This window comes from Humulus lupulus, chromosome 6 (assembly GCF_963169125.1).
Source record: "Humulus lupulus chromosome 6, drHumLupu1.1, whole genome shotgun sequence".
In the NCBI taxonomy this organism is placed as follows: Eukaryota; Viridiplantae; Streptophyta; class Magnoliopsida; order Rosales; family Cannabaceae; genus Humulus; species Humulus lupulus.
This window is the reverse complement of record NC_084798.1, coordinates 21,500,094-21,523,810: the sequence shown is the minus strand read 5'-3', so window position 1 is coordinate 21,523,810 and position 23,717 is coordinate 21,500,094. Positions and strand designations below refer to the sequence as shown.

General features: G+C 31.5%; 2 protein-coding genes and 1 pseudogene across 4 annotated transcripts; 1 reads left to right on the top strand and 2 right to left on the bottom strand.

Annotated features, from left to right (window-relative positions):
- Positions 1–597: 597 nt before the first annotated feature.
- Positions 598–959, bottom strand: LOC133781850 (splicing factor 3B subunit 6-like protein; annotated as a pseudogene).
- On the top strand, positions 602–4,324 carry LOC133781849 (polyprenol reductase 2-like). 3 transcript variants are annotated; one of them, XM_062220947.1, is made up of 8 exons: positions 602–927; positions 1,122–1,337; positions 1,449–1,693; positions 2,369–2,718; positions 3,190–3,424; positions 3,559–3,657; positions 3,767–3,838; positions 3,973–4,324. In XM_062220947.1, exons 3-8 carry the CDS (start codon positions 1,538–1,540, stop codon positions 4,075–4,077), a joined length of 1,017 nt encoding a protein of 338 aa, XP_062076931.1. In that variant the 5' UTR covers positions 602–927; positions 1,122–1,337; positions 1,449–1,537; the 3' UTR covers positions 4,078–4,324. The 3 variants fall into 3 exon arrangements, with proteins under 3 accessions (XP_062076931.1, XP_062076930.1, XP_062076932.1); XM_062220946.1 differs by having other exon boundaries at positions 602–1,026; XM_062220948.1 differs by having other exon boundaries at positions 602–1,026; positions 1,432–1,693.
- A 3,090-nt stretch (positions 4,325–7,414) lies between these two features.
- Positions 7,415–10,469, bottom strand: LOC133781848 (NADP-dependent D-sorbitol-6-phosphate dehydrogenase-like). The gene is made up of 6 exons (XM_062220944.1): positions 10,238–10,469; positions 9,179–9,273; positions 8,941–9,058; positions 8,421–8,553; positions 7,924–8,143; positions 7,415–7,828 (listed from the first exon to the last, which is right to left on the bottom strand). The coding sequence occupies exons 1-6, from the start codon at positions 10,368–10,370 to the stop codon at positions 7,598–7,600; spliced, it is 930 nt and encodes a 309-aa protein (XP_062076928.1). The 5' UTR covers positions 10,371–10,469; the 3' UTR covers positions 7,415–7,597.
- Between the last annotated feature and the right edge of the window lie 13,248 nt (positions 10,470–23,717).

The window sequence follows — 23,717 nt, the reverse complement described above, 5'->3', positions numbered from 1 at the left end:
ATAATATTTAAATGATGTAGATAAAAAATAAAAAAGTTGATGTATCATATAATGTAAAGGTTTGAGGTAAATTATAAAAAAAATATGTTTTGGTGGTGTATTTTGTAATACACTTTCTCTATAATATTTAGCTAAAACTCACAAAAATATATTCCATAACTATGTACAAACTTTAATTAATTCATATCTTACATTCCAATTAATCCATATCTTACATTTCAATTAATCCATATCTACATTTATATAACATTTATATAATATTTTACAAGCTTTCTCTCTCCCATTTAGTATATATATTTATTATTATTTTTTTATTTTTTAATTATTTTGTTTTACTTTAATTAATAAAATATATTTAAAGATATAATATTTAAATGATGTAGATAAATATATAGAGAAGCTGATATATGGTATAATGTAAAATATATTAGTAAAATAAAAAAATGTGTGTTTTTTTTTAAGAGATGTTTTAAAAGATTGAGTAGAGGATTGAGGGAGTGCTAGTTACTAGCATCTATCTAAATACAATATTTATTTTTCTTTTTTCTTTTTCATACTCGTTAATTAAAACTAATAATTCAGAAAAATTACTGGTTGCTAATCCTTAGTGGAGACACCGTACTTCTCCTGCATCCTTGCGATCTCTTCCTCCTTCTGATCCAACTTTTTGCTCATCTTGGCTTGCTGGTAATACAGCACGATGAGGTAACGATTTGCGACAAGCCGGAGAGGTGGTCGATCGCGGTCTTGGCGTCGTAGATGTCTTCATAAACAACAAAGGCCGTACCGCGAGTGTCCTTGTTCGTACCGATTTGGATTTGGCGTATGGCTCCGTAATTGCCGAATATGTCGTATATCTCCTCGCTCGAGATGTTGAACGGAAGATTCCTGACTTACAGAACCCGATTCATCTCCGGTGGAAGCCGGGTAATCCCCTTTCGGAGACTGGTTGTAGTCATTGGGGAATTTAAAGAATTTATCAGTTTGTAACAAAATTTGAAATCAGCTGAAATGTATTAGATAAAGGTTTATGCTTGAGAACAAATTTCTGGATTTTTGTAACATCTTTTCTTTTGGATATTGACATTTTTCTTTCTTTATCATTTTCTCTGTTTTTGCAGTGTTTTTTGGCTCTCCTTTTCTCTTACTTGTTTAACACTCGTATAGTCAAGGGACTAATTGTGTGGAAAGGGACCCTTGATTCGGATTATGCGTAAACTCGTAGCAAAAGCAAAAGAAAACAAAGACGTAAAGCTTTGAGTCAGTATCTGGCCATGGGAGCAATCTCACTCTCTATCGAATCTCAATACCGCACGCTTGGTATCTCTTTCTCCTAGGCAAGTCACAAATCTCGTGATTCCATTAAATCCCATTATATTTTTGGTGGTTTTTATTTTTTATTTTTTTGATGGACCTTCTCTAACACAACAGTGGCGGTTGTTCTTCAGTACCCACCTCAGGAATTGTTTTCCTTCTCCTGAAGCTTCAATCTTTTTATCCTTTTTGAGCTCTTTTCTCATCTGGGCACTGGTCAAATATGGAATTGGGGCTCGTTTGGTTGCTTAGAGCGGCTTGGATTGCCGGCACGTTGCCTATACTCATTGCTTCGATACCTAGTTCAAGCCTTTCTTCGGTTCATGGACTTGTATTGAATTTCGCTAAGAGAGGAAAGATTATGAATTCTTCTTCGAAAGTAAGTGAAATGTCTTTATAATGATTGTGCTGTGTATTTTGCTTATATTTCTATTTGGTGTGAGAATATGGGAAAAAAAAGGAAAACTAGAGGGTTTTTTTCTTAAAAATAAAATAAAAGGACAGACTTCATTGATCATTAATCAATGCTCCAAGGCTCAGAGTTTATACAGTAGAATCAATACAATACAATAGGGATACCCAAGCCACCAAACTTTGGTACTTTCTAGTTTGGCTAAGGAGCGAGCCACCCTAGGACAGTGTTTACAACTAATACCATTTACATTATTACAAGCTTGGTAAATATCATTAAGAACAATCTCCAAGGGAGAATTTAACACCCTCCTGTCATTGATCATGTTAAAAACTTAAGCATGATCCCTTGAAGAATGGCAATAGTCAAACAATGCTCTGATGGTAAATCTCAGTAGCAGTGTCAACATTGATTTTTTTTCTCCTGCACTTAATTTTGTGCTTAAATTATCTATTTATTTTGTATACAAACCATAAAAGGTCTGTGTTTTAGTGCATTAAAATTAAAAAATTCAGAAATGTTTGGGTACTTGAGTTGTCAAAGTACTTTTTCTTATATTATTCGCTTGCTCTTTCTTCCATATATTTACTTTTTTAATCTTTGTTGTCAAGCTTCACTAATTTTGCTCTTCTTCATATGAAGAGATTCACACTTCCACAAAAATACTTCGGTCATTTCTATGCGGTAGCTTCGGTGTGGACAACATTTCTGCTTGTTACAACTTGGATGTACGCATACAAAACAGTGCCAATAGTTTCAAAGCCGTTTCATTATTCTACATTTGTAAGCCAAATAGCAGGGGGGTCTCAAATCTTTTCATGGCTCAAAAGTCATACAGCTCCAGTGGAGTATAAATATAGTGTTTGGAGATCTGTGTTTCTGCTTTTGTTGATGGAAGTTCAAGTCTTGAGACGCCTTTATGAGACAATATACGTGTTCAATTATAGCTCCTCAGCTCGGATGCACATTTTGGGTTATTTGACTGGCCTCTTGTAAGTTATCTGAAATTATATTTAGTATTAACTTTCTTGTCATAGTTTTTTTCTTTCTTGCTTTAGCTGTTATCTGGGGGTGTGGTTTATACGTGCACATTCATAAATTAGACAGTTATATATTTACATACATATATATATTTATATATGTATGCGCTCTATGAAACTGTGAATTTGTTATTTAGGTATGTTCATGCATATAACCTATATTCATAAACGTATATGTGGTCTGTTCTGGTGAACATGTAAAATTAGTAAATTGGACAGCAATGATGATATTAGCTACCAACAGTCACTCTTTAATAGTAACAAGTGGAAGGATCAGAATCTGGTGATAAAATATGGTTTTCTTCTAAGATACCACACATCCAAAATATAGTTACGTATTATGCTTTTCTTTTCTTTCTTTAGTATCCTTTTGAGTGCACCCCGTAGAAGATGTTCTATAACTTTTGTTATTTTCTTATCTAGTTTCTACACAGCAGGGCCACTGTCACTTTGTTGCAACTGCATTCCGGAGGTGTACGAGTTTGTGTTGAATGGAGTTGCTGAATTCATTGTTAAAGGCAAGAACCGCATGCCAGCCTTGGAATTTGACTGGTGGGAATTTGCGATTCCTCTTGTGAAGCTTGGTTGGCTACAGTGGATTGGTGCAGCTGTATTTTTCTGGGGTTGGGTTCATCAGCTTCGTTGCCATGCTATTCTTGTATGCCTCTCAACTCAATATATCAAATATTTCACTTTAGATTCAACATTTGTTTCATTCTTACTTTCTGTCCACTAAGCTTCAATTTGCTATCCGATCACATTATCTGGCTCATATGACAAAATTTGCATCAGGGCTCTCTTCGAGAACACAAAGCACAAGCTGATGAATATGTTATTCCGCACGGTGATTGGTTCAAAATCGTGTCATCTCCTCACTATCTGGCTGAGATTGTAATTTCTCCCCCTCTTTCTTTCATGTTTCTTATTTCCATGCATATCGTAAGATTTACTTGTGTTTCTTACTTTCTTGTTTTCACTTGCTTTTCTGACAACGATATAGGTTTTATACTTCGGTGTTCTGATTGCTAGTGGAGGAAGGGACCTTACAATCTGGTTACTATTCATATTTGTGGTAAGCATAGTTATTTTCTGAACTGCATCTTGAAGACACCAAACTACACTGAAAGTCTCAAAATTTCCCTGCATGACACTTTCTTGTAATATTTTGATACTTATTGAAAGTTCTTTTTGCTATGTCATTTGCAGGTGGCAAATTTAGTGTTTGCAGCAGCAGAAACCCATAGATGGTACCTTCGAAAATTCGAGAACTACCCCAGAAGTCGGCTTGCTATTATTCCATTTCTTTACTAATAGTAGAGGTGGACACTTTTGTGCATTTATCTTTTAAGTTAGTGTCTTTAATTTAGTAACTTTATGGGCTGTTCCTAAATCTTTGAACAGATTCTAATCTGTTTCACCTTAAAGAAGTCACAAGGAATATCACTATAGAATCAATTCAAATAAGCACGATATACTTGAGTCTTTGTGTAGGGGAGAGATGTTTTGCTTTCTCCTATTGGGAGGAGCAACTAATAATAAAGTGAAAAAGGTTTCTTCATTTTTAACTTTATTATATTAGTTTAGGTTGTTTAGTAACTAAAGTTGGGACTTTTTAAACTTTAATATTTTTTATAGAGTAATGTTAGGCATACACTCATTTTACATATTAAAAAAAATGTACACAAACATGTGATAGTATCTTAAATCATATATAAAAATAGTGGATTCCACTCAAAAAATTTGATGGAGTTTTTTCATAAATACACAATTTTAATGTTTTTTTTTTACATTTTTACGACTTCTATTTTTTTTGTTCAATTTTACTAATTCAAAATTTTAAAAATATGATTTTAAAGTTTCATAATTATAAAAATACAATTTTAACTAGACAGCAATCCCACAATAAATAGTGTTGGACAAGCAACTTAAAATCAATTAGACAACAATTCCATAGCGTTGAAAGAAACAATTATAAATTAATTAGACATTAACTCATTGCATTAATTAAAAATAAATTAAAAAACAACAACAAAAATAAAATCTAAAGACTTATCCTGTAAAAAATAAACTCAAAATATATCTCAAAACAACTAAATATATACCCGAAATAAACTAAAAAATAACTAACTAGCTATTAGCACAGAATATACTAAGAAAACTAAAACATATAGTCAAAATAAATTAAAAAACAACCCACACAACTACTAAAAAATAAACTTATTATTAACATTAACCAAACTTGAAGCAACAATTCTTTCTAAATTTTTGCAATAAATAAACTGAATTATAAACCACATAAACTAAGAAATTTAGCAAATGCTCAACCTCAACTAAAATTGACACAACAACTATTTCTATTTTTTTGCAAAAAATAACCCAAATAAAAAAAACATATCAACTAAATACAAAATAAATTGAAACTTTTTGTTTTCTCAAGTAAATGAGAACAACGTTTTCTATAAATGTTTGTGTGTATATATATATATATATATATATAAATGTGATAGAAAGAGGGAGAGATATACATAGACAGTGAATTATTTTGCTCTGTTTCAAGACACATTGACTAAAGGTTTGAAAGGTATGCACAACATTGCCAAGGAGGGATATAATTATATATATATATATATTGGGTAGTTATATTCTTTTTTATGATTCACACCATATAGTAGTTATATATGTTCAGTAGTTATATTCTGTTTTATGCTAAGTGATGTCAATATTATATATACGATTATATATAACTAGTGATATGAGGTGTTATTCTTTCCAGCAAAAAACAGTGCACGTGTTTAACACTGATATCATTTTTTTTATACAAAAATTCCCTTCATTTATTCGGTGAACTCTTTACAAATTACGTGTTATTATTTCTAATAACCACAAATTATAATAACCAAAAAAGACTATTAATGATATTTATTATTTTTTTTTAAAAAAAGAAGCAAATAAATGAGCCCACACTCACTCACCATCATCCTCTTAGAGCACTCCAGTGCTGTTATAGCCGGCTACAATGCCAATTTTAGAAAAATACAAAATCTAATATTTTATTTAATTAATATAACTTTTAATTAAAAATAACAAAAGAAAAACAAGAGAACGTTGCCAGCAGTGGGCAACGTTACCAAAATTTTAAGTTGAATATGCATTTTTTTATTGACTTTGGAACAAACCTTAACATAAGCACATTTTTTGGCCACGCCCATTAATGATGCTCTTATGTACACCTTCATAAACACAAAGTAAAAAATGAAGGTCATTGATTGGTAAGGGATCCAGATTTGATTTTATCATTTTGTAAACTTAAAATTTGTGGGACCCACGTAAATAATTGATTGGTAGCTTATTTTTCAAAATAAAATTAAAATATGAATCCAAATTCTCATTTCTAAAATAGAAAACGATAGAATGATGATTTATTCCTTTTGTGATTTTTATTCCAAAAATCCTAAAAACACTCTCCACATTCGTATCTCTTTTTTTTTGTAGCGGCTGACCATACCACACCATTGTTATATCTCTCTGCAAAATCTCAGATGAGCCATCTCTCTTTTTCTTTTTCTTTCTCTCTCTGCCCTCTTTTACATCCTTGAAATTTTTTGGTTTGAATGATTGATCTTGAAGATTTGCCTTTGAATAATTTTGGTTTTGATTTAGGTTTAAATATTTATGAATACTTATCTGAAACCTCTATCCAACCAAAATCAAAATTAATGATAATGCAATATTGTTATGAATTTAATCAATGCACTATTTTTAAATTTTAATTTATCAATATAATTAAATTTTACTTAATTAAATCTATTGATAAATCACAATTTAATATTATACAACTATGTATACAAAATATATAAAATAAAAATAATATTTAGATTCAGCTGAACCAATTACGTTTTCAGTTTCTGTTATATTTTTAAATTTAATACCAATCACAGATTCAGTTTTTTAAAACTCAAAAACAGTTTACTGACCAATCACATTTTCATAAATATATTTTTAGTCACTAAATTCAGATTTTCATTTCAGAATCCCACATTTTAAAAATACATTTTTCTAATCGCGAACCAATCAGATCCTAAGGTGCCCGAATCATTACGAAAAAATAGTGGCAGAATTTTTTGTGCAGATAAGACAAAAAAACGACCACTCCTCTATGCATCAATAACATTCTTCATATTTTCATATGCAATCATGAACTCGTCGTTAATGAAAATTACAGAGGTACGACTCGTCGTTCTTCGATTACAACTTGTCGGCCATGGAAGCAGTTGGTTGTGGCCGTGGCATTCACATTTTCTGGCATAAACAAACTCTAATGCTCTTCATCCTTGCGACTATGAAGCTTTTTAAAATCGGCGGATCATTTCGGAATAAGTAATTGTGTCGAAAAAGTGCAAACCGTAAAAATGAAAAGAAAACTTGTCAATAGTAAAAATGAAAAAACTACCGAGTGACCGTATAGATGTTTATTTAAATAGTTTAATATGCATGACACAATTGTTTTTATGATCCTGGTATGCCAAACCAAACCATTCCAAATATTTTGCCTATTTGTTTTTCTAGCTTTAACTCGTGATTGAATTTTAGAACGTGTGAAGACAAGGATAAGCAAAAGAAATAAGTACAAGAAAAAAACACGCAATAATTGATGATCATATTCGAGAAATTGCATTTAAAGACAATAGTTCCACATCTTTAAGCCTTGGGAAATGTTCACAAGATTGGCCTATCTATTGGACAAGGCCATGAGATGCCTATATCTCTTGTACTCTCTTACCCTTTTATTCTTCTTGCCAAGACATGGGAATGGATCGAATTATAAGCATGCTTATGCAAACAGATCTATGCCCCAAAACTTGGCAGGTTGATTGGTTCTAAGTTTCTTGTCCACAGTTTTAATCAGATCCATGTCCTCTTTGGCAAGCTCGAAGTCGAATACTTGGAAATTCTCTTTCAATCTCTCAACTTTTGATGTCTTTGGAATGACAATTGTGTTGCGTTGAATTCCCCACCGGAGAACGATTTGCGCCACGGTTTTGTTGTATTTCTTTGCAAGATCCTGACAAGAACCAACATTGTAACTTGAAGTTGACCACAAAAAAAAAGTCTCTTAGAAAAGGTGCTAACGGATTCAGTTTTGACAGATTACTTTACCTGAAGAACAGGATCATCTAGGCAGGAAATTGAACCAAACCATTCAGTGTTGGCGGTGGCACCTCCAAGAGGAGTGTGGGCTGTGACACAAATACCATGCTTTTGACAGAATTTCACAAGACAATCACGTTGAAAGTAAGGGTGAGTTTCAATCTGATTCACAGCAGGCTTAATTTTGGAGTAAGCTAAGCAATCTCTGGTTAGAAAGATGTCGTAGTTGCTGAAAAATTGTTCAAACAATTAGATGACAATTTCAAATCTCAAAGGAGTTGGAAACTGAAGAAAAGTTAAAAAGGAGAAGAGATTGAATATGTTCAATATTTTTTTTAAACTACATATGTAATTCTATGCATTAAAATCTCAGTCACTCACATGACATAATGCAAAGGGAAATTTCACAACATAGATTATGCAAAGCCAGAATAACGAATGCTTAACCGTTCTTTAATGAGTTGCTAAATATAACAAACAATAAAATTCAGGCAGCTTTGGCTCACCTGATTCCTATGCTACGGACTAGACCCATGGAAACCAGTTCTTCCATGGCATGCCAGGTAGTTTCCAAAGATATGGTTGTGTCTATCTCCAGCACCCCATCCGCATCTACAGCACTGTCAGTTGTACCAACTCCTGTATGGATGTAAGTAAAACCAGAATAAGAAAAGAAAAAGAAGAAAGCCATTGTGAAGGGTGAACAGGTTCTCCATCACTCCAAGTTAAAATTATCAGTGACTAATATGATATCACTCATTTTATTTAATACAACATTGGTTGCCAAACAAATTTAGCTATGTAATGACCGCCCATGTCCATTATTAATATGATTGTTCCTGATAATAATCTGTAGGTGATAGTCCAGCCAACTTTTCTGACCAAATGATGCGGTATTTGTCATGTAATACCAAAACTCATGTGGCTTAACAAAAAAGTTGATGCAGAATTCCTATGTAAACCCATTGATAACGGTTTCAAATGCAGGGAAAGTTGGAAAAATGATGGATAAGAAGAGGGAAGCACCAGTATGCTTAGTGGCCACAGGGAAGTGAACAAGGTATAAATCCAGATAATCTAACTGAAGCTTCTTTAGGCTATCCTTACAGGCCTCAAGGACATGTCCATGGTCAGAATTCCAAAGCTGCAATCAAGACAGATAAAGAAAACGAATCATAGTCTGGACATACAGAATGTATATTATACTCGGCCAAATCCAAAGTAAATGAAAGTATAAATACGATCAATTGTAAATTAAACTGGCCTTAGTGGTAATAAATAGCTCCTCTCTCTTAACAAGCCCTGTCTGAAATGCCTCAGAAAGTGCTTCCCCAACTTCTGTTTCATTCCTGTAATCAGCTGCAAGCAACATCAGCTAGTCAAACATTACATTGTAGCAACTCAAATGTACCAAAGGTCACATTCGGTACAAGTTTCTTGAGTAAATATTCATTAATTATACAGAAAAAATAGAGCAAAAAAGGCAAATAAATACAAACAAAAGTGATTGACAGGGTAACCACAGATTTTAAATTTTGTACAGGAACAGTTTAATGAACTAATGCACTTAGGGGGAATACCGAATAGAAGAGGAATCCCATTTAATATATATCATTGAATTTGCAAATGAGCAACTCTTCATATCCCTATTCTTTCGCACAATTTCCTATTTGCAAATGAACAACTCACTTAATCCTTTTGGTATTCCTTTTAATTTCTTACTCTTATCTACTAAGGATGTTTTCTTCTACTACCTTAGAAAATTTGGATTTTATAACAACAGTTATTTTAAACGGTATATACAAACAAAAGAATGGGGCCTATCCTTATTCTCTACATAGAATTATGTTCAGAAAAGTGAAAACACACTACACTTAAAAAGGTCAAAAGATTAGTTATATTATTTGATCATTATAGTTTAGTTTATTTTTTTTTTAACAAAGCCTATCACATTTGACATTAAGATATAAATAGATCATACGAGTCATAGGACATAGACTTATGTATGTAGCTTTAGTTAGAATCTTATGATTACTTAAATACAAAGAATAACAACTTATAATTAACTTGAATATGTATCAAATCTCAACCCCACCAACTGTTTTAGAATAATTTACCCAAAAAAATAGAACTTTAAAGGAAATAGCTGTCCTTTTCACAAGAATGGATCCTTTCCAATTAAGTGTAGAAACGAGTTAAAAATCTTTCAAATCTACCAATAATGGGTTATGCTTATCTATTGGAGAGATTGATTCAACAAAGAGAAAAAAAAAAAGAAAAATTTAAAAGGGAGAGAGAGAGTAAAGCTTGATGATGAGGTTACCAGCACAGTCAAGATGGCGATAGCCAAGCTTGATGGAGTTGATGATGAGATCTCTGATAGCTTTCCCTTCCATACGCCAAACACCCAGGCCAACAATAGGCATCTTGAAGCCACTGTTAAGCGTTATTGCCATTTTTGTTTTTTCTTCTTCTTCTTCTTCTTCTTCTTCTTCTCTCGAGCTCAACTATCCCAGTGAGTCAGGCACAGTGTTTTGGAGATATATGCTGAACTGAAGTATCTCAAAAGAGGTATCGACGCTTTGTTCCATTGTTGGGCTTCAAGGCCCATTTACAATTTCTTTAGAACTTTTCATTTCAAACATGTTACTAGGGAAATTTACAATAGTACATGTAATTCTTTTTTGAAAAATATGGTTGAGAAAAATAATTACGAAAATATTTATATTTTTATACCAAAATACAAAATGAAAAAAAAATTGTAATAAATATCTACAAAAAACAATCACAGAAATACATTTAGGGAATTTTTAAAAAATATGGCTTTTATACCATTAATGTGCAAAAATATGAGAATTATACTTTTCTTAATTTGTATGGAAAAATTTATTAAAGAAAAAATTAAAATAGAGGAAACACAATTAGTAGCTAACTAAAATATAAAAATGCTATTTTTTTTAATCATAATTATGTTTTCTTTAATTTTGAAAGTAATTTTTTTTAATTTTTAATTTTTTCCTTTATTTTTATTATTTTTTCAGTTTTTTTTTCTTACTTATTTTTTCTTCTATTTTTTTTCTTTTTTTTCTACCAATTTTTTCCTTCATCATTTTTTTTCTTTCCATTTTTCTATTATTATTTTATTTTTATTTTTATTCATTTTTTTTTCATATATATTATTTTTTTTTTCAGTTTTTTTTTCTTCATTTTTGTATTTATTTATTTTCACCTTCTATTTTTTTCCTTTTTTAACACATGAGCTTTTTTCTTATTCTTCCATCTTTTCATTTTTTCTACCAATTTTTTCATTCATATTTTTTTTCTTTTCATTTTTCCATTATTTTTCTTCTTCTTCTTTTTATTTTTTTTTATTCACCTGTTATTTTTCCTTCATCATTTCTTTTATTTTTTTTCCATATTTTTTTTATTTTTTTATTTATTCTTTTCCCATTCCATTTTTTTTCACACATATATTTTAACATTATATAATTATTTTACTATTTTTTTATTTATTATATTTTATTATTGTAATTTTTTTATAGTTTTTTTCCACTATATGTAAAAATAAAATAAAATCAATTTTTCTACTATTTTCTTTTTACAGTAACACTTATTGGAATACCAAAATTTGGAAAGAAAACTAATAAAAAGATGACAACGTGAATGGGTAACTGGTTACCTTCACGTTCTTTGTGTGTATATTTTTTGTGGTAACTAGTTACCTTTATGTTCTGGTGTGTATATATTTATGTGTTCTTTATGGTAACTGGTTACCTATATTACTAAAATCACAGTTACATCTTCTTCATTTTTTAATGAAGTGTTCTTCCTATTTTTCCTTCAAATTTGATGTTTCTTTTCTTATTTAATATGAGTAACTCGTCACCCCCTCTTATGGTAATTTGTTACCCCTCTTACGGCAGAAAGTTACTCCTCTCAGGATAACTGGTTACTCCCCTGCTACATGTTATTTAACCTAGCTCTAGGATTTTTTTTTTTTACATAACTGTCAAAGATAAATCAAGTAACTGATTACCTTACCCAGAATTTGAAAAAAGAAACGTACAATCTAAAAAAATGAAAAAATATTTATAATAAATAAAAAATAATTTTAAAAACAATTCATATTAAAAAAAAAAATTGCAAAACAACCAAAGAAAAATTTAATAAAAAAGCAATATAAAAAAACAAATAAGCTAAAAAAAATAATAATCAAATTACAAACATACCCTTCCAAATTAATAAAACTTGATTAAGAGTAAAATTATGGCATAAACCAACTTTTATACAAAAATATGGAAAAATAAACCCATAAAAGTGAAAATTCTTAAAAAAAAGTCATAAATTAATTTTAAAAAAAAGGTCATATTATTGCACGCTCTATTAAAAATCTCATATAAAATGTAATTTTCTCATACATTTATGTAAATAATATTTACAGAGTAAATCATAACTAAAAAAAAGTTGTTTGTACCAAATATTTGCTGAATTAATTTAGTAGCTAAATGTTGACCATCGATTTGGCCAACGACATGGAGTCAAATATACGACAAAAGATAAGACAACAATTAATAATTTAATCTAATGGAAAAGAAGAAAACACCAAAGATTTATAGTGGTTCGGCCCCAAAGAATAGTAATGACCTACGTTCACTTAGTGCTATTATTAATATTGAATCTCAAAGCCGTGATCAAAGAACTAGGGTTCTTGAGTTTCACAAACCTTGAAAGAATTACAATAAAACGATGAATAATCATACTATAGCTCTCTCTTCTCTCAATACTTAACGAAAAGATTCCGAGATCAAAAAGTCCATTCCTTGAGATATTTTATGCATATTTATAGGCTCAAGGAGGGTTACATGGGCCAACGGGCCTTAACTTTCCTTAATAATCGCGTATCAAGGTAATAAAGAAGAAATATTCAATGCAATTATTATAGGATTACAATCTTAGAAGTAAATAAATCAAATTATACGACCAGCCTGGTCGCATCTAACAATTAAGCTTGATGAAATGATGTGCATCTGGTCTATAGTCGAACAACACTTTCGCCACCTGTAAAAAATTCTTGCTACGTCATCAGTAGTCGTTCTTTGGGTAAACACTAAAAAATATATATTTGTAACTAAAGTTTAGAGAACTAATTTGTAAATTTAATTATTTTTTTGTAACTAAAATTTGCAAAAAGAAAAAAAGCTATATTGCATAAAACAAATAAATTTGTACCCTAAGTGACCGGTAAGTTGGACTATGGAACTTTGAGCTGGGGTTAGCCATAGAAGAAAGAAAGAAACAAGAAGAAGAAAAAGAAGTGTTGGTCATTCATGAAAGAAAGAAGAAGAAAAGTAGTCGACCATGGAAGAAGAAGAAGAAAAATACATTTACATAAAAATTGCACATAAGTGACTTTTTTTTTTTTTTAAATAACACAAGATTCTTTTTCAACAACAAAGTGTTGAAACTGCTAGTCCTTAATACCGGAGACTTAAGCAACAACATTTTATTGGATCATGTAATATAAACTAAAGAAAATATTTCAAAATCTATTTCTATAATAAATAGAACTTATTATATATAAAAAAATCTACTTTAATTTTTTTTATTAAATTTCAATTCAAAATATTAAATAATAAAACAAAATCTAAGATCATAGTTTAGCAAACATCTCCTAAACAAAAAATATATATAAATAATTTTTTTAAAAGAAATACTCATATCAAAGTCTTAAAAAAAATATATCACATTTACTCTATAGTATAATTATAATATGAACGAAATATAATGATACACCCATATTTAGTCAAATTATAATATGAGAAAATTGAAATATCAACTATTTAAATAGTAAGTTGTAAAATCTTAAAAAGGTTGATGTCATAAATTTGAATAAAAAAATTATTTGTCTTATTATAAGTACAAATGAAAAAGCACCTTTTGTTATAAGTATAATCGTCTAAAAGTCCATTTCATTAAGAATTTTCAAGAATAAAAAACTATTGGAGAATTCAATGTGACTTCTGGAAAAAGTTATAATTTTGCTCTTAATACAGGATCCTTCAAGTTAGGTTTTTTTATTACTAGGACTGGTGAATTATTCTCGATCCATCCCCCGAAAGAACCAGACATGATAATTTTTCATCATTCGGCTCGAGCACAAATCAAACGAACCAAATATACCCATATAAAAAAAATCGATATGCTATCCATATCCACACATATATGAATGATTCTATATAAGTAAAAATTTACCAATTTAGTTTCTTTTTCGGAGTTTCAACAATCATATATTTTGTACAAAATCTAACCTAATTTTTTATTTATATGACATTGTATATTTTAAATATGTCACATCCCATTAATATTTGGAAATTTTCAAATATTTTATGATATAAAATATGATTCAAACAATTCTTTATACTTGTGCTTATTTTTTACGTGGGTAAAACAAAATGTTTAAAATTTATTTTCAATATCGTAAATTATTCAAAAGTTTTCAAAAATTGGTGGGATGCTTCCTATAAATACAATAATACATTATCATATAAAAAAATTTAGACCATAATTTCTCCATGTACCAGAAATAGAAATGGCTTGCACCTAAGAGTTTTTGAAAACTACTAAAAATATGTATGTTCTTAATAGATAATTGGTGATTCAATATACATATATTTATATGATACTTTTATGGTGCATACCTTTTGTGTTTTCGACGCGATTTTTTTATGACCATGTTTATTGTAGTTATTTAGAGCATCTTACAAATTTTTAGAAAATTCCGAATAATTTACAGTGCCGAAAACTAGGTTCAAATAGGTTGTTTCACGCGTGACTAATTTTTATATACGCATGGAAAACAACATGTTTGAACCTAGTTTTCGGCACTGTAAATTATTCGGAATTTCCTAAAAATTTGCAGGATGCTCTAAATAACTACAATAAATACGGTCATAAAAAAGATTATACCGAAAACTGTTCACAAGCCAAAAAACACAAAAAAATATGTACCAATACATACATCTTTAGGAGTGCACTACATAATAATCCTATATATATATATATATTTCTTCAATTCACACGAAATAAAATTCTCCAATCTCCATATCATATGTCTTAATCTTATCTCACCACTTAAAATTTGGCAAATCATTATTTTGTGTGTGAAAGTGTGTATTCTATTATACATGTGAGAGTAAATTTAAGTAAATATGTAATTTGTCAAATTTTGAGTGGTGTGATAGAGAAGAGATATGTAATTTAGAGACAACGTTCTTTGTTCTGTCCACATCTCTATCTAAAAATATCATTCACAAATTTTTTTAAGTTTTTTACACACTTATTAAAAAAGGGATTTTTTTTTAAATATATATATTTTTTTGGTATTTTTTAAACTTTTTTACTGTTCCTAATTTTTTTTCTTTCAAAAATACTACCTTAAGTTTTCAAAAAATACGTTTTAAAGTTTTATATTTACAAAAATACAGTGTCAATGAAACAACTAAAAAACAAAATAAGACAATAACTAAACATTAACCCACTATATGCTAACATGTTTTTTTTTATAAAAAAAAATTAAATATATATAAAAACAACTAAACAACAAATTAACATCAACACAACAACATAACGCATATATATAAACTTAAACAACTAAAAACTAACATGAAAACAACAACTTCACAACAACACAATATAACCTGTTATACTTAAAAACAACACAACAACAATCTCACAACAACAACATTGAAAAAAAACCCAGAACTTGCACCTAACCCTCACTGCCCAACCAACCTTGAGCCCAGATCCCCTAGCCTCATCCTCACCCAAGCCCCAAAATCGAGCTGAGGTACACCTCGTCCCAAGCTCCGAGCACCCCTATAAGCCGAGAGTCCCTTCACGCGAGCCCCTCCACCAGCACCCACACAGCCCTGCCGACTTCCCACCAGCGAGAGCTCCATCGAAGCCGGAAAGGAGAATCCATAAAAATGAAAGAAAAAAAAAAAGATGAATAGTAAAAGTGTTAAAAACCCCATGTCATTCAAAATGTTTAAAAAATGGATTTTTGTCACTTTATGTGAATTTTTTTTCTTCTTTCCTACCAAGCAACAATAGTGAAAATAAGAGTGGAAAAAATTGGGTGGGTCCCACTAAAATAAGTTCCTCAATGAGTGGAATTTTTTTTTCAAACTAATGAGAAAAAGATTATATTACTAATATACCCTTGCTCATTTAATTTTTAAATAATAATAAAAGGGTATAAAAGTAATTATAAAATTACATAATTTTCTTTCTTCCTTCTCAACCAAACAATAATAGTGAAAATAAGCTTTCTTTTCCATCTTAGAAATTTTCTTTCCTTCTTACTTTTTCTTTCTACCCTAATTTCTTTACTATAACGTCTCAAATTTCCTAATATGGCTTACTACCTAGATTAGGGGGCTAGGAGGGAAATAATTAGTTTAATGTGTTATTATATGATTATATGCATGGTTATGTGCGTTGTATTATTATATGGTTGTATTTGCATGCTAGGCCGTTTCTTATAAGAAGGACATTTTCATAATTTTGGCATGTTGATGGCATATTTGTATATTTATGTACGTGTATGTGATATATGGGTGATACCACATTATTATGTAGATATATTTGAGTTACTCGACATGAGGCGATCCTAAGAAGCAAGTTAGCAATTTAGTCATAACGGGGTTAAATATCGGGCTTGGGGTGAGCCTATGGGTAATATGGTACTTAGAACATTACCGGGAATTGAGCGGGTAATGAAAAATTATTTTGTAATTATTTGAGGATATTGGGAGTAACGGGAATTGAGGGACGTTAATTATGATTAAGGGGGTAAGAGGCAAATGACAAAACTGCCCTTGAGGGGGGCTTTGAGAGAGAATGTAACGACCTCCTTTCTTAACATACATATATATATATATTGTAAAAAAAACAATTTTAACCTAAATACGACAATATTGAAATTCTGAATTTACAAAAACTTTATTGAACAATACATAAATTAATGTTCATAACTTCAAACCATACAACACCCACAAACTAAATAAAAAATTTATCTTGCATACAAATCTTAATACTTTTATAAATAATTTTTCGTGGCGTTACTACACCTTAACGTAGAATTAGAGATGTATCCAACCGATAAATTTAAAAGCTTTATGTAAATTACAACGTTTATGAAATACTTTTAAAGCTTTATGTAAATTATAAAGTTCACAAAGTACTTTTTATGAAATATAAATATAAAATCAAGTTTCTTGTTTATTTATAAAATAGCATACCAGAACTCTACTCCCTTCAGGTCAGCCCCATATGTACAGTCATGTTGGCTCCACATATACTCATCAACAATTTATATTTGGGGCCTCTTACCTACAATACAAAACATTATCTGATGAGCTAAGGCTCAGTAAGCAGAATAACTACCTCATATGCATTAAAATAAACGTGCAACATGCTATGTATTTTCTTTCTTTCTTTCACTTTCCTTTCTTTTGGGCTCTAGAGGATACTGCTGCCGACATTACATAGGGAATCACATTCCCACCTGAACATAAACATGATAATAGGGAATTTCTCCCTCATAAACATTCATTATATAGGGAAGTACATCTCCCTCCTTACATTTTTGGGACGTAGGTCTCCCAAGCATCACCTCTACTTTAACGCTTTCAATAACTTGTTTGTGAACATTAAGCGTGCTTATGCATAAGAAATATAACATTCTTAAAAATAACTTATGCATAACAACATGACAGAATAACATATAAAGCATATAAATGCACATAAGACACATAAAAGACTTGTATTGTAGATGATGATTCTACTTACCTTGCGTCTTGATAAAACAACCGAAATTGTTAGCTTTCTGATAAAAACACAAACTATTAACTTACATAAAATCTACATGATGTAATTTTAGTTTATAATTGTTGTTATTCTATTTTTCTTTTCTTCTTATTTTATTGTTTATTTTATGTCCAGGCATATGGTCATACTATAATTGTCCATGGCAAGATCCCGGTCTAAAAGTTGTGGTCATGGTCATACGAAAATGTCTAGGTCATAGCATCAGTCCATAATAATAGGGAATAAGGTCATATAATAAAAGTCCAAATAGTCTAAAGTGTGACCATAGCCTATATAAGTTTAGTATTATAACGATACATAAACAAATAGTTTATATTTCAATTTTTGGCATTGTAAATTATGACGACATGGTAAAATAATCCATACATAAATTTTAGCATTTTAATGGTATAGTAAAGTAATCTATATAACTTTTGGCATTATAATGGCATGGTAACATAATCCATATATAAATTTTGGCATTATAGTAAAATAATCTATCTATAAATTTTGGCATTATAACGGCATAGTAAAATAATCTATATATAACTTTTGGCATTATAATGGCATAGTAAATTAATCTATATATAAATTTTGGCATTATAACGGCATAGAAAAATAATCTATATATAACTTTTGGCATTATAACGGCATAGTAAATTAATCTATATATAAATTTTGGCATTATAACGGCATAGTAAAATAATCTATATATATTTTGGCATTATAACGACATAGTAAAATAATCTGTGTATATATAATAACTAAATAACTGAAATGAAAGGCTCGAGAAAGAGCTTACCTAAAAGGTTTTCGTAGGCTAGCGTTACGGACAGAACTTCGCCTAGATCTTCGAGGTTTAGAACTTTTAGAAGGGTGTTAAGAAGATTTTTGGGTAGAGTAAGAGAAAGAAAATGAGGTTTTGTGATTCAAGATGAGTTTTGGAATGACTATTTATAGGAAAATTTTGGGTTACTATGCTAATAAAATATTTAAAATATCAAGCATAGTGAAATAATAAAATATTCAAAATATAAGCATGGTGGTTTGCTAAAGTCATCATTGTATCACTACTGCATCATCATGTGGGAACCATGGGGTGGACCCCGCTGTGGGACCCAAGCGGACCCCATTGTGGGACCCACTATGAATAGTACCCGGTGAAAAGTAAAAAAAAATGAAAATTTCCCAATCTTCTTATATTACTTAGTCTAGCATTTTTTACTCACAAACTTTTCTGAAAAAGTTTCTCTAACATCCATAAATTAATTATTCTCATGTGTTAGTTAGTTCAACAACTTAGAATTGTTAAAATCCCACAATAAAAATACAATTATATCCCCAACGGTCAAGTTATTGTTTCCAACGGCCGGATCACTATTCACCAACGGTCATAACGATTAGTTTTTGTCCTATAAATACTTGTTCTTTCAACCATTTACTTGCAAACTTCTTCATCTCTTAACCTTCTAGATAACATTCATCATCAAATCATGAATTTCTCTTTATTTTTCATAACTTTAGTGATTGTTTGCTTGTATTTAACATCATTCTATGGGTATTATACTAATGAAATGCCCATGAATATTATAGTTGCGCATTCATTAGTTATTCTTCCATTTTACTTAATAGCTCTAGCCTTCGATTAATATTGTAATGCCCTCAAAAGTATGAATAAAAATATATTCTCTTATTTTTCATAATTGTTATAATGCATTTGTAGAAAGAAGTAGGAGTTACAGAGAAGGTTGGCCCTAGGGGCATTTTAGTCATTTAAGGTAAAATCTGGTGACTACAGGCGTTTTGTGGAAGGATTCTTAAGGATTGCTACTTCATTGACTAAACTAACACACAAGAATCAAAATTTTGTGTGGTCAGACAAGTGCGAGAACAACTTACAGGAATTGAAACAAAGATTGATTACAACTCCAGTTCTGAGTCTCCCAACAGATCATGAGAAGTTTGTGATTTACTGTGATGCCTCACATCAATGTTTGGGTTGTGTTCTTATGCAGTCAGGGAAGGTGATTGCCTATGCATCACGCTAGTTGAAAGAGTATGAACAAATATACCACAATCATGATCTAGAGATGGCAGTAGTAGTCTTTACATTGAAGGTATGGCGACATTACCTTTATGGGGAGAAGTGTGAGATATACTGGCCTGAAGTACTTTTTCACACATAAGGATCTGAACACGAGATAGAGGCATTGACCGGAGTTGGTGAAGGATTATGATTGTGAAATCTTGTATCACCCAGGGAAGGCCAACGTAGTGGCAGATGCCTTAAACTAGAAGGGTCTGTGACAGATTTCCAGTGCGAGATTGATATGTAGAGAGTTGGCAGAGGATATGACCAGAGCTGGTATAAAGTTATTGGTGGGCCAGTTGGACAACATTACGCTATAGTCTACACTGTTGGAAAGCATAAAGGAAGGCCAGTTGGGTGATCCACAACTGACAAAGATTAAAGAGGACGTCCTAGACGGAATGTCTAGGGATTATACAGTATCAGATATAGGCTTGTTGAGATACAAGGGTCAGATTTGTGTTCCGATGGACACTGTTATCAGGCAGGAGATTCTAGATAAATCTCATACTACTCCTTACTCTTTACATCCAGGCATCACGAAGATGTATCAGGATGTGAGATCACTATATTGGTGGCCTGGGATGAAGAGGGATGTGACAGAATATGTGGCTAAGTGCTTGACATGTCAATAGGTCAAGGCTGAACATCAGAGACCAGCAGGGCTATTACAGCCTCTGGACATTCCAGAGTGGAAATGGGAGGACATCACGATGGATTTCGTGGTGGGGTTACCCAGGACTGTGGGTCAACATGATTCGGTGTGGGTTATTGTAGATCGATACACCAAATCATCTCACTTCTAACCAGTGAGAACAACGTATACAATTGACCAGTATGCATATCTCTACGTGAAAGAGATAGTGCGCCTTCATGGGGCTCAGCGGTCGATCGTGTCAGATCGGGACCCCACATTTACTTCCAAGTTTTGGGAAAGTTTAAAGAGGGTCATGGGTACACAGTTGAAGTTTAGTACTGCTTATCATCCTCAGATAGATGGACAATTTGAGAGGACGATTAAGATATTAGAAGACATGCTGCGAGCATGTGTGCTGGGCTTTGGTGGGTCTTGGAGTAAATATTTGCCGTTGATAGAGTTTTCCTACAATAACAACTATCAGTCGACCATTGAGATGGCTCCTTATGAAATGTTGTATGGTAGGAAATGCAGGTCTCCCATTTATTGGGATGAGACAAGAGAAAGGAAATACTTGGGTCCTGAGGCGGTACAGAGGACCAACGAGGCCATTGAGAAGATCAGAGTTCGGATGCTAGCTTCACAAAGCAGACAGAAAAGTTATGCTGATCCCAAACGCAGGAACGTTGAGTTCCAAGTGGGAGACTATGTCTTCCTTAGAGTCTCACCATGGAAAGGGGTGTAGAGATTTGGGAAGAAGGACAAGCTGAGCCCTAGATTTGTAGGGCCATTTGAGATCCAAGAAAGGATTGGTCAGGTAGCCTATAGGTTGCTTTAACTCCAACACTATCGACCGTACACAATGTATTTCATATTTCGGCTCTTCGGAATTATGTGTCAGACATGACTCCTGTGTTGAGTTATGAGGATCTGGAGCTTGAGGCAGATCTCTTTTATGAGGAACATCCAGTTCAGATAATTGATATGAAGGACAAGGTCCTGAGAAACAAAATTATACCTTTGGTCAATTAAATTCCCCGGCAACGGCGCCAAAATTTGTTTAACGCCCAAACGTGACTTTCACTTAGCAGTAGTCGTAGTATAGATAGGCGGTCGATTCCACAAGGAGGTAAAGAAACAAGTTAATCAATAAATAAATGTTAGAGATAAATAATATGAAGAAAATAGAACAAGTGATATTTTTTTTTTGGTTTTGGAGATTTAAATATTAGAAATAAAGATAGAATAAAGTGTGATGTAACAATATGTAACAAATAGGAAGGATCAAGAGTCACCAATATGCATACTTATTTATTTGGATCTTTGATTCACAAAAATTACACAAATGGATAGTTCACATCCCAACTATTCATTTGGAAGATTTAACATTGAAGCACAAATATATTTCACAAAAATGCATTCAAGTGATTAATATTCTTTACCATGGAAGGATGAGATAAATCTTATAAGAAATCTAAAAATGACATTATACCATTGGCAATAATGCAATAAAAGATTGGACATACAATCTAACACAAATATTACTTTTACTATTTATAAATACATAGAAAGAGCATGACTAATTCTATATAGATTTTAGCAAAAGTAAATATATATGAATGAGATGGAGAAAATGATAAAGATATTACCTATATTATTTTCACTAATTTGATAATACATAGAAAGTGCTTGACAAAATCTATATATTATTAGTAAACATAAATATAGATAACAAGATGAAGAAATAGAGATGAAAGAAAATAAATCACTCAAATATATAAACTTTAAGCATATGGTGAATCAAAAATACCAAATAAAGTCATAGTGCATATAGGATCATCCTAACCTTCCTAAGAAGGTTAGCCTATTATGCTAGACATTCTCATGAAATTCTAGAGAGAAAATATGAGAAATGAGACTAAAATTTGGTAGAGTTTTGCTACCTAAAAATTACATAGAAAATGTGAAAGAAGAGTCCCTATTTATAGAGGGAGAAAATGACTAAAAAGAAATTAAACAACAATTTGGGGTTTACAAAATAAATCTGAAATATTAATAATAAAATATGATTTTGAAAAATCAAATCTTATTATAAATATTAACCTAGTTATTTTGGTGTATTGTCAAAATGCCATTTTTCTAAAATACCAGAAAGTGTGAACTGTAAAGCTCAAAATAACAATTTTGCAAGGCCCAATACCCACAAAACATGGGTTGAAAGTGGCTGGTGGCAGAGGAGGGTTTTGACCCATTCCCAGCCAATGGGGATGCGCCACGTAGGCGCTGGCTGAGAGGGTTGGGCTTCAGCTGGAGATGGCTTTGCTGGGCCTAGGCCTGGCTAGTTGCTTAGGAGAGGCTAGGGAGCTACGTTGGAGCTTCTTTGTGATCACGTTTGGGTTTCAAGTTGAGTTGCTGAAAGGAGCTGGAGCGTTGAAAGTGTTGGGTCTGCATGGACTTCAGCTGGAGATGGCTTGGAGGCTTGCGGACAGGTGGCAGGCGAGGAGCGCGCCACGTGGCGCGCTGGGGGTGCAAAGAGGCTGGAGGGCCTGGGCTGAATTCTGGGCTATGTTGGGCTTAAAGTTGCAAAAATACCAGCTTTTCATCATTTCGTCAGTTTTATTTATTTATTTCTTCTTTCTTTTCTTTATGCCAAAATGCAACTTTAATTCCTAAAAAATAATAATAAATTAAATCATAATCAAATATTTTAATTTATAAAATAAATCATATTAATTCAATGAAAATATTAATTAAAACTTAATTTATTTTGACTATTAAAATCAATAAATATGCATTTTTCACCACTAATCAAACAACAAGGTCGAGGAAGTGACCTGGGAGCTAGAGTTAGACATGTAGAGTCAGTATCCCGAGCTGTTTAGGTGAAATGTCGATGACAAAATTTTTGTAAAGAAGGGATAGTTGTAATGTCCCAAATTACATAATAAGGCTTAGGACCTTAATTAGGGGGTCAAAATGGAAAATTATGGAAATTATGTTTATGTGTTTTATTTGCATGTAATTATGTGGTTATGTGATTTATATTATTATATTACTTGATGTGCATGTGTTAGGTGTATTAATTAAGCATGTCAGCCCGTTTCTTATTAGAAGGACAATTTTTGTAATTTGGCCCGTTATGTGTATATTTGGCATATATGTGATATATGTGTGGGACCACATTATTATGTGGATATATTTGGGTTA

Coding starts and splice junctions, on each gene's coding strand:
- LOC133781849 (XM_062220947.1), top strand. CDS start 1,538: ATGGAATTGGGGCTCGTTTGGTTGCTTAGAGCGGCTTGGATTGCCGGC. Junction 1,694..2,368: donor TTATGAATTCTTCTTCGAAA/GTAAGTGAAATG, acceptor CTTCATATGAAG/AGATTCACACTTCCACAAAA. Junction 3,658..3,766: donor CTCACTATCTGGCTGAGATT/GTAATTTCTCCC, acceptor ACAACGATATAG/GTTTTATACTTCGGTGTTCT.
- LOC133781848 (XM_062220944.1), bottom strand. CDS start 10,370: ATGGCAATAACGCTTAACAGTGGCTTCAAGATGCCTATTGTTGGCCTG. Junction 9,059..9,178: donor AGCTATTTATTACCACTAAG/GCCAGTTTAATT, acceptor TCTTGATTGCAG/CTTTGGAATTCTGACCATGG. Junction 7,829..7,923: donor TAGATGATCCTGTTCTTCAG/GTAAAGTAATCT, acceptor GGTTCTTGTCAG/GATCTTGCAAAGAAATACAA.